The 12,247-nt window shown below is 37.7% G+C and overlaps 1 protein-coding gene across 1 annotated transcript in view; it reads left to right on the forward strand.

Annotated features, from left to right (window-relative positions):
• LOC130913537 (proprotein convertase subtilisin/kexin type 5-like) overlaps positions 1 to 12,247 on the forward strand; it is a 305,474-nt gene that overhangs the window by 196,953 nt on the left and 96,274 nt on the right. The window contains exons 16-17 of the mRNA XM_057832213.1: positions 3,255 to 3,448; positions 7,886 to 7,970. Coding sequence (XP_057688196.1) covers positions 3,255 to 3,448; positions 7,886 to 7,970 — 279 coding nt within the window. The remainder of the gene's footprint in view (positions 1 to 3,254; positions 3,449 to 7,885; positions 7,971 to 12,247) is intronic.

Here is a 12,247-nt window from a genome sequence, read left to right on the forward strand (position 1 = left end):
TGATGGAGAATAAAATATAGATTCATAAGTTTCTAGTTTTATGCATTTATCATGCAAGTATTTATTTGTTAATCTGTGAAAATTAGAGGAAAACTTGTCGCATGTCGATTTACAGTGTGCGCCCCTGAATCTTCTGCTTGCGCCCCTAAAATTTTAAGTTTGGGGCCACTGTGCTCCTAGTGAAAAATGTTAGTCTGGAGCCCTGACTAGCATCTGATATTAGCTTGTGTGTGATGTCACAGGTTAAATGGCATATACTGCAGTGGATTGTGTTTTTCTCACATGCCATATGTGTTTCTTGGCTCTAAGCACTAAAAATGTGCGAAAAGGCATCTTGATGATGTCCTGAAGAGAGAGGGGAAATGAGGGGAAACTGAGCTTTAGCAAGTTATCCAGCAGATGTTCCACCTGTTCACCATATACCGCTGCACACATGCACACACACCATCTCTACGGCATTGATACTGCATTACAGTATAATAAATAACGGTGAATAACAATTTTCAAAGTGTCAAATGGGATATGATATATAACTGTACCAATTCTTGATGTTGTATTATGAGAGAACTGTAAAATACAGTGCTCTGTGGTTTCAATATGATGTGATTTCAGTTTTTCATTTTGCAATCATTTGCGATTTTTTGGTCACATTTTTGGAGTGCTTTTGTCATTTGGTGTTTTCTGTCACTCATGCAAAACTGTTTTGGTCCAGGCATCAATGCAAGGAGGTAGATGGTTGCTTGAAACGGAAGCTTTTTTTCTTGAGGTGGATGTCGCTGCTGTTTTGACTGTCGTCACTTAACAGCCGCGGAGCTTTTTTTTTTGCCTTTATGGGGCAGCATTTAAAGAATCAAGTGAAGTGAATCTAAATGGGCCTGGGCAATTGGATTACTAGATTACAATGCGAAGATCACATGAGCGTGTTGTCAAGACATTTTAATCTAGTGTCAAATTAAGGCAGACAGTTAAAAACAAAACTAGGAACAGAAATAAAATTTCAATTATTTTGAATTAAAATTATATTGATTTTAAAAAAAGTCATTCAATGGGGTATTTGAGCAACAGGGGCACTTATGAATACACTTTAGTAAACAATAACGATTTAGCCCTGATTTAAACGTGCTAACAATTTGAGCACTTCTCAGCTTTTCAGGTACAGTAATTTTTGGACTATAAGGCACACCTGACTATAAGCCGCCACCTGCCAAATTTGACACGAAAATGGCATTTTTTCATAGATTAGCCACACTAGACTATAAGGTGCAGCTTTCCTCACTGTATTATGGGATATTTACCCCAAAAGATATTAACCGGTAAAATGTTACTTGACAGCCGCATCATAAGACCAAATGAACCACCATGAAGCTTCGAAACAATTGGCTCTAATGCTTCATTGCTTCAAAAAGCTTCATTTGGCCATCCCTGCTCCCTTGGGGGAGACAGTCAACCTCTTCTGCCACCTGCTGTAAACACTACTGTTGTCCAACATGCCTCCTCGCATGCATTGCAGCGCTACAAATGTACATAACAATTACTTACAATTACAGTTACTGTTCCAGTTGTTTCATTAATTGCTAGTTTTGGTATTTGGTAACACTTTATTTGACAGTGGCGCCGTAAGACTGTCATTAGACGATCATAATTATGACATGACACTGTCATGAGCAATAATGAATGCTTAGGACAGATGTCATTTCGTGTTATCCGGCAAATTATCTCACTTTTGAATAAATGTAAAAGATCCAAGCTGGACATAAATGGAGTTAGTGACATATGTGCCGTATTACACTTAATGACAACTGTCATAAGCATTCAGTAATGTCCATGATAGTGTCATGTCATAATTATGACAGTCTTATGACAGTCTTACGACGCCACTGTCAAATTAAGTGTTAACACATATAATAATATTAACACAAATAAATCAACAAATAGGCCAAACTGGACTGTAAGCTTCAGTATAAGATTCAAAATTAAGGAAAAAGTAGCGTTGTATAATCCGAAAAATATGGTAGTTAGATTCTAGATTATAGATATCTAGATTTTTTTTTTTTTTAAGTCATGCAATGGGGTATTTGAACAAAAGGGGCAGTTATGAATACACCTCAGTAAACCTGCGTTTTAGCCCTGACGTAAACAAGCTAACCATTAGAGGACTTTTCAGATTTTCAGGTAATTTGTTTTAGAGGTGAGAAGCTTAATAAATGAATTCTGCATCACCCTGCTCTGTTCTTGTAATGCACAACAAATAGGTTCCAGATGACGTAAGGCAGAGGTCTCAAACCGGTCCTCAAAGGGCCGCAGTGGGTACTGGATTTCATTCCAACCAAACGAGAACAATCCCTTTTCACCAATCTGGTGTCTAACAAGTGTAATCAGTTAATTGCAGTCAGGTGCTGCTTACTTTAGCAGAAACCTCATTGGTTGAACTGTCTGTTTTGGATCTGTTGGAACAAAGACCAGGACCCACTGCGGCCCTTTGTGGAATCGGTTTGAGACCCCTGACGTAAGGGGTCTAGATGCTTTGCAGGGGTCAAGCCAATTATGTATACATTTTGATCCAAGGTCATTAAATGTTTTGTAGCCAAGCAGTGAGGAGTTTTCTGAGAGCGACTGTGACACAGGTGGTTGAGCTGGTCATCCATTGATTGAAGAATTAGGGGTTTGAATCCAGCTCCTACTTGTGCCCATTGTTGTTATATCCTTGGGCAAGATACTTCACCCTATTTGCCTACTTGTGTGAAAGTAGTGTGAGAGTGAGTAGTGTGTGGTTGATCATAAGGTCTTATGGCGCAGCCTCGCTTTTGTCAGACTGCCCCGGGGCGGCTGTGGCTACAATAGTAGCTTACCACCATATAGTTTGGCGTGAACAAACAATGCAATGTAAAGCATCTTTGAGTGTCCTGAAAAGTGCTATATAAATCCAATACATTTTTATCATTATTATACTGTAGTCTATCCTTTGATTTACATTTCATCGCTGGTGTAATATGGACCAGTTTCCTTGTATATTTAAAGCCTCCTTAGCTGAGGCACCCTGATTGATTTATTTGTACAGACCTGTAAACGAAAATATTACCTTCAAAGGTAACTGGCATACAGATGATTTCGTTCAGAAACAAAACAACAATCCAGGCTAAACTTTGATCCAGCATACAGAATATATAATGAAATATATAATGAAACATTTAATGATTTGGGAATTTTGGCACAGATAAGTACTATTAATCTTATGAAAAAGTTTCACTTTTCAGGATGTGTGTGTCCGAGTGCCCTAGCGGCTTCTTCCGTGATGACAGAAAGCGCTGCAAGAAGTGCTCGTCGCTGTGCGAGACCTGTATGGGCAGCCGCAGCGACCAGTGCACCACCTGCAGGCCTGGATTTCATCTCAATGAGGGCGCCCACACCTGCGTGGCCACCTGCGGCGACGCCTTCTACCTCGACCAAGGTAACTCAACACCATAATCTAACATAAAAGCAAAACATCTACAATGGCTAATATAATATGGCCATTTCTGTAATATGCGAGTCTTATATTTATGTTTGTGTATATCCCAGACTGTGCTGTGAAAGATGTTGGTCAGGTATGGGTAGCACATCGTAAATGATAACCATAAAACATGTCAAAAATCTGCACTACCGTTGTATTTATTGACTGTAATAACGGTAAGGTCACAGAACCCACACTTGTTTTCAGCTTTTTTATTTAAGCTCCGCGCTTTGTACCAGGCTGATGTGTTTGAGAGCTTGGAAAAAGCGGCACTCAAGGATGGAAATTTTAGTAGAACGGCTGAGGAAGCGACAACAAACGTCATCCTATTCATTTAAAAAAGATGAATATTTCTTTGAACAACATGATAACATAAGTTACCCGTACCGTGAAGATAGCATGCTACTTGAGTACAGAAAAAAAACAAACAAACTAAACTTTCGTAGGGGAATTTTGGTGGTAATAATATGCATGAGAGTGTAAAATTATTGAGAAATCATTTCAGTCATTTTAGTGTAGCTTAGTGTAGCTTTCTGCATTTCACTAGTGGGAACCGTTAGTGTATTGAATCTAGGGGTGCACGATATCCATTTTTTTAAAACCGATACCGATATCGATAACTTCCTGCTCCTCAAAGCCGATACCGATAACCGATAATAAATATTGAATATATAATTTTTTTGAATGTATAACCTGAGTTTTTGAACACCTGGGGGTTAAAAAAAAACTAGTGGTGGATTCAACAGATTTGCCTTTGATCTCACCAGATTTTTCATAATGACATGAACAAAACAGTTTCACTTCTGCACTGCCCGACAGCCAGCTAGGAATGAATGAACTTCCATAAACCACAAGGCTTGGTCTTTTCTTGCTATTATGGGAAGACACTCGTCTTAATATTGTGAAAGTACAACAGAAAAATACACATACTCAATACTCAATATACAACAAACTGCACAATACACTTATATACACAACTATTATATGTATAGCATAGCACACTAGCTTGAGCTACTAAAGCATTGGCTGGCTTCTATAACACAACAACTTCTGAAGTTCTGTACATATGACCCTTCACCACAGAAGTAAACATGTATTGCACATCCATATGTTATAGTAAACATAAAATACTTAAAGACATATATTTCCGAGGCGGAAACGTAACAAAAAGCATTCACGATTGTCAATGCTACCCCTACACACCGCAATGTGTAAGTGAATGAACCAACCTACTGTAACAACAAATAGATGCAGCGAATTATTCTGACCAGCAGGTGGCAGCAATGCCCCGCAAATGGTCAACTGATTTCCCATACTAGTGTGTAAACTGTAAAGCCAGAACAGTACATATTATCGGTCCTGTTAATAATGTTATTGGATTTTTTTCGGAATGACGTCATAATTTCTATTATCGGACCGATAATTATTGGACCAATAATTATCGTGCACCAGTAATTGAATCTGTCTTCAATGTAGAATCTCTTGTCTTAGCTCACTTCCTTTTCCAAGTACAGTAACTTTTCCAATACTGCAGTCAGTGTTGTTTTTGGCAGCCCTTTAATTTTCATCTTAGTCTTTTGGACGATAATACCTATTAGTCATATTTTAGTCATTTCAAACTGTGTTTGTCTCCGTCTAGTTTTTGTTGACGACAACTCAACAAATGTTTTTGTAAAATTCAAATGTTTTACTCCAAAAAATAAATGTTTCCAAATATTTGGAATGAACATTGACAGACAAGCACATATTTTAGTGTTTACAAGGATAACACCTACTTCCTGGTGATCATACACACTCAGCAGAAAAACAGTATGTGATCCCTCGCTACTTCGCACTTCAAACTTTGCGCCCTCAGTCCATCGTGGATTTTTTTTTCATTGAAAAAAGAAAAAAGAAATAAATGCAGTATTTTATAGAGCTGTCCCAATCCGATCACATAGTTGCTCACTCTCGCTCCTGCCGGTTTTCTTGTTCAGGCACTGTAGTGGAGTTGCTTATTAAAGTTAACGATGATTAAGGTTTGATCTTGCCAGAGACGCTTGGAAGCCGAATTTCAAACCGCTGCATGCGTTAATCAAATGTTTACATTGTTAAACAGTTGCTGTGGCAACTCATTTTGTGTAAGTGAGGAGCTTGAGTGGATTTGAGTGGGCTCACTCATGAAGTATTTAATAAAGACAAGCATTTCTCTACGTTTTCTTGTTTAAAAACAAGTGACTTGAAGTTCCGCTCTGAGACCCCCAATTTGGCCAAATTTCAAAGTTGTCTCATGCATGTGTGTTACATCATTGGAAAGCTTAAAATCTTAATTTTCTGGGGGAAGAGAAATTCTGAACAGGAGGGCATTAAAAAAACAAAACAAACTCCATGTAATAAATGAATAATTTTGTAAAGTTTTTTTTTTTAAACTAAATATTAGACATCAACCGGTTTTAGCTCGTTGTCGTCTCGTAATTGTCATGAAAAAGTTGTTCATTGAGGAAATATTTTTGTTATAGTCAGTTTAGAGCTGAAACGAATACTCGAGCAACTCGAGTTTAAAAACTGATCCGAGTAATTTTATTCACCTCGAGTAATCGTTTATTTTGACAGCTCTAAGCATCACGTTTTGCTCGAACTACTTTTAATGCGGGACAACGCGCTGATGTCACGTGCGTAGAGGAAGAAGCAAAAAAAAAAAAAAAAAAAAAAAACTTACATCAGCCGACAGCCGCTACAAACGACGGCGACGTTGCTAAAAACTAGCCCACACGATGCTACGTTGATAGCAGGTAGTGTCTGATGAGTCTCATGGAGATCACATGTATGTTGAACTAGATGCGAAATGACAGACACGGCCGCGTCTGGGCAGCGTTAGTAAACAGCCGCCATCTTAAAGCAGTAGAGCGCTAAGCGCTAATAAATAAGATTAACGTTACTGTCACTAGCTCACGCATCTTTAGCCCTGCGGAGGGCTAGGTTTCTACTAATTATGACCACTGTCGATGCGTGGCTAACGTGTCTTACATACAGGCTTTAACATAACATAGCGTTGTGGAGTGATGAGGGTGTAAAATACAAACTCAATCATGCTAACTATCAATTTTAGCTCAGTAATCATTGCTGGATAAAACACCAAGTAGCACTGGTCCCTAATGTGCTCCAATACAGCCTGTATCATACATTTATTTTGAACACTACAAAAACTCAAAATCCTATCAGGACTTACAGTTTAGACTAACTTAAAACTTAACTAGAACTTAAAAATGGCTTGACACAAATAGAAATTCAATTGAAACACGTGGGAAAAAATCCTAACTTTTAAGTGATGTGTGTTATCAAGCGTAACGGCATTTTTAGGTATATGTGTATGTATATATATATATATTAATAAGATCTAAAGGTTTTTTGAGTGAAAGCAGTGAATTAGTCTTTTTTTTTTTAATTCTGGTTACATCAGAGATGCAATTGTTGGCTGTTTTCAACAATATACATGAAAATAAAGACATTGATTGACTGAAAATGGTTCAAGATTAGATGAAATGTCTTGTTTTCTCATGTATATTTATAATTGCTCTTCACCTAAAAATATATTTGTTTTATCCGATTACTCGATTAATCAATAGAATTTTCAGTCGATTACTCGATTACTAAAATATTCGATAGCTGTAGCCCTAAGTCAGTTATAGTTAGTGTATTCATTGGCACCGATTCCATACACTATGATATTGGTACGGCATTAATAAGCTATGCCGGTACCACGACTCAAAAAGAAAACACCCCAATGGATGCAGAGACGACAAAGGAGGAGGAAGTGTATGAAGATTCTCATGTGTCAAATCAGCAGAATCGTGTGACTAAGTGTCCCTCAAAACAAAAAGTCAGTACTTCAGAGTGCCACTTTTTAAGCAATGCAATACATTTTTCCATTCCATTTTTTCTGAATGCATTAAGGGTTGTGCTTACACTGTTTGTATAAAAATCAAAAATCTGATTTTGGCTGATGATGGAACGGTATGCTGTATTTACTTAAGTATTTTGGAATTTGAAAAGTTGGGTTGAACCTTTTGTGGCGTTTTAATATTATTGCGCCACTTTTTGGGTTAGTAGTGCAACTCTAATGTTTTATGAATGTGTCTTGGAGGAGAGTGTGTCCATGTGTAGTACGTCAAAGCGTGTGTGTATCTTTTTTAATGTTTCCTCGGCTTCGTTCCCTTCCTCCCAATGCAGCCGTCCTCATCTTTGTTCCCCAGCTGTTGAGTCCCTTCATTTTTCCACTGCCCCTCAAAGCCCCAACTCTTCCTGCTGTTTTGCTAATTTTCTGTTTTTCACTTCCCGCCTGTAAAATTATTTATTTGTATGTGTGGGTGCACGTGTGCACGTCTGCTTGTGACATTCTTGTCTTGTGTCTTGCAGATTCCAACATTTGCAGGAGATGTCCAGAGAACTGCAAGAAGTGTACTGCCTCAAATTTCTGCACAGAATGTAAACCAGGGACCAGGTAAGCTACTTTAGTTTCACTGTATAGGAATCCCTCGCATATTGGTGGTTCATTATCTATGAATTCCCCTATGTTTTGAATATTTTGGTTTAGTTTAGTCATTTAATCAATAACAGATAAACAATACCGTTATTTTCGCACTACAAGGCGCATCTGACTATAAGCCTCCACCAGACATATTTGACACGAAAACCACGTTTGTTCATAGATTAGCCGCACTGGGCTATAAGCCGCAGCTGTCCTCGGTGTATTATGGGATATTTACACCAAAAGATATTAACCGGTAACACTTTATTTGACAGCGGCATCATACAACTGTCATAAAACCAAATGAACCACAATGAAGCTTTGAACCAATTGGCTGCAAAGCTTCATTGCTTTAAGAAGCTTCATTTGGCCATCTTTGCTCCCTTGGGGGCCACAGTCAACCTCGGCCGCCACCTGCTGTCAACACTGTTGTTGTCCAACAAGCCTCCTAGCATGCATTGAAGCGCTACATATGTAAAATAACAATCAAAATTCATGTTCTGTGCTAATTATTACTTCAGTTACTGTTCCAGTTGTTTCATTAATTGCTAGTTATGGTATTTGGTAACACTTTATTTGACAGTGGCGCCATAAGACTCTCATTAGACAATCATAATTATGACAAGAGACTGTCATGAGCATTTATGAATGCTTATAACCGTGTATAACAGATGTCATTTAGTGTTATCGGGCAAATTATCTCACTTTTGAATGGATGTAAAAGATCCGAGCTGGACCTAAATGGAGTTAGTGACATAATTTACCGCATGACACTTAATGACATCTGTCATAAGCATTCAGTAATGCCCATAATAGTGTAATGTCATAATTATGACGGTCTTTTGACGCTGCTGTCACATAAAGTGTTCCCTATTAACCCAAATAAATCAACAAATAAGCCGCACTGGACTGTAAGCCGCAGGATTCAAAATGAAGGAAAAAAGTTGCGGTATATAGTCCATAAATTATGGTATTTTTTTTTTATAAACAACCTGAAAAAAATATTTTCAATAAACTTTGGCAAAATTTATACTTAATTATTCAATTAATTAATAAAATGATTGTGTCTAAATATTTAACACTTCAAATGTATAACATCTTAATCAGATTATTTTTCTTAAATCCAGTCAAATAATTTTCTCCACCTTGTTTTGAGTGTTAAAGACTAGTTAATTAATGTGTCAGATTCTTCCACTTACTTTAAAGCAAAATTAGATAACACTATAACATTTATAAAATATTTTCATAACATTTTTGGTAATATTTGGATTGACAACTAGTTGAATGACACCTCTTTTATATCTCTTGAGGGGTGTGTATCACTTTCACCGTCACTAATTAAAGGGTGAGGCAGAGAGGGTTGCAAAAACCCTGCCACACAAAAAAAAAAACTACAATTGTGCTGACTGCTTTACGGCATACGTCACATCCTCCTTCCCCATTCATTATAAAGACTGTAGTCGACGCGAACGCTGCAAAGATGGCAGAGCAACAAGAGACAAAAAGTTCCATTTTAGGAGGGAAAAAAAGACTACCAGGATATACAGAATAAACATTGGCCTGGCTTTCACTCGCTGGCGTGACGCCTCCATCCCCCGAACCGAACTCGTCAGCGCTGACTAGTTCCGGTGGGTCGGGGGGGTTAGGCACACTAAGCCACATGGTTGCTAACTGTCATATGCTAATGTTTAGCCACAACTGGATTCATTACCTTGTTACTATTCGTCTTTCAAAGAGTCAATGGAAACAGAAATGTTGTTTAATCCATCTACCGGGAGATTGATTTTTGATTCATTGAAGATTTCACGACAGTCGGGGTGTGCGCTGGCCTTCATGGGAAACGTAGCGCTAGTCCTCATGGGAAATGCATTCTTCCTTCAGGCTAAACACTCCCTATTTTGTCCACTGGCGTTGCGATAATCGGCCAAACCAAAAAGTTGCAAAGTATTGCTATAAGTACCGTAATTTTCGGACTGTAAGGCGCACCTGACTATGAACCGCTACCCACCAAATTTGACACGAAAACGGCATTTGTTCATAGATAAGCCGCACTGGAATGTAAGCCACAGCTGCCCTTAATGTTAATGGGATATTTACACCAAAAGATATTAACCGGTAACACTTTATTTGACAGCGGCATCATAAGACTGCCATAAAACCAAATGAATCCCATGAAGCTTTGACCCAATTGGCTGCAAAGCTTCATTGCTTCAATAAGCTTAATTTGGCCATCACTTCTCCCTTGGGGAAGACAGTCAACCTCTGCTGCCACCTGTTGTCAACACTGTTGTCTTGCAACATGCCTTCTAACATGCATTGCAGTGCTACAGATGTAAATTACAATCAAAATTCATGTTCTGTGCTAATTATTTATTCAGTTGCTGTTATAGTTGTTTCATTAATTGCCAGGTATGGTATTTGGTAACACTTTATTTGATTGTAGCACCATAAGACCATCATAACTACGACCTGAAACTGCCATGAGCATTAATTAATGCTTATGACAGATGTCATTTTGTGTCATCCGGCAAATGATCTCACTCTTGAATGGATATAAAAGATCCGAACGGGACATAAATGGAGATAGTGACAAAATTTGCCGGATGACACTATACGACAACCGTCATAAGCATTCATTAATGTCTGTCATTTCATTACTATGACGGTCTTACGACAGTCTTACGACGCCGCTATCAAATTAAGTGTTAATATTAACACAAATAAATCAACAAATGAGCCACACTGGACTAGCAGCAAGATTCAAAATGAAGGAAAATAACGTTTTATAAATCCGAAAAATACGGTAGTTATTACTATGTTCCTATTAAGCCCATACATCTAAAAGTTGGAAATTTTTCACCTAAATCAAGAAAAAAATGCTTTCAAATAATATTTTAAACAATTTTTTTTCTTGAATTAAGAACATTGCTGACATTTCAAAGCTTTTTTTTAAGATCAGATATACTAATTTATTGCTTAAAATAAGACTGTTAAGCTTATTTTCAGCTAGCTATTTTTCCTATTTTAAGAAATCTGAGTAAAACAGGGTAAGACGGAGTTATTTGGCAAGCCAACACTACTGATGCGTGGAACTCAGTGTCGAATCACTTGTTAGATTATTTTCTCTCTATTCGCCATATCTGCAGGTCAGCACACTGAGCTAACATGGCATCCATCTCGCCACACAACCTTTGAAACTGTAAATTTGTCAGCACTTTTACTGATTAAATTATACATATACTTGAATGTCTGTGGCAGCACCAAAGCTGTATATATTTTAAATTCTTAGTATTTACCTGTGTTCCTTGAAACTTGAAGTACTTCAAGTTTATTTGGCCGCTGTTTTTATGTTTTGTTTTATTTTAATCTTGCATCTGCCTTATTGTGTGTTTTTTAAGTAGATGCAGAAAATATTTGAGAAAATTACCTTTTGTTTTATGCAATAATAAGGTAAAGTACTATTTCGGGATCAGAATACAAAAATTAAAAATACTGGCTCTAGTATTTTGTAGTACATATATACAGTAGGATGAAAAAGTATCTGAACCTTTTGGAATTTCTCCCATTCCTGCATAAAATCACCATCAAATGTGATCTAATCTCTGTCAAAATCACACTGATGTAAAAACAGTGTCTGCTTTAACAAAAAACACCCAAACATTTATAGGTTTTTATATTTCAAAGAGGATAGCATGCAAACAATGACAGAAGGGGGAAAATAAGCAAGTGAATCCTCTGCCTAAGGAGACTTAAAGAGCAATTGAAACCATTTTTTACCAAGCAATTTAAGTCAGGTATGTTCCCAATCACTGATGAGTGGTTTAAAGCTGCCCTGCCCACTATAAAACACACACCTGGTAAGAATTGTCTTGATGAGAAGAATTGTCTGATGTGCATCGTGGCTCAGTCAAAAGAGCTCTCTGAAGACCTGCGATCAAGGATCGTTGATTTGTACAAAACTAGGAAAGGATACAAAACTATCTCTAAAAGTCTTGATGTTCATCAATCGACAGTCAGAGAAGTTGTCTACAAATGTAGAGAGTTTGGCACTCTTGCTTCTCTCCCAAGGAGTGGCCGTCCACCGAAGATGACGCCAAGAGTTCAGCGCAGAATACTCAGACAGGTAAAAGAAAGAACCCTAGAGTGTCTGCTAAAAACTTACAGAAATCACCAGCAGAGGCCAATATCTCTATGCACACATCAACTATATGTTGGTGTTCATGGAAGGACTCCACAGAGGAAGCCGTTGT

This window comes from Corythoichthys intestinalis, chromosome 3 (genome assembly GCF_030265065.1).
Source record: "Corythoichthys intestinalis isolate RoL2023-P3 chromosome 3, ASM3026506v1, whole genome shotgun sequence".
Classification (NCBI taxonomy): Eukaryota; Metazoa; Chordata; class Actinopteri; order Syngnathiformes; family Syngnathidae; genus Corythoichthys; species Corythoichthys intestinalis.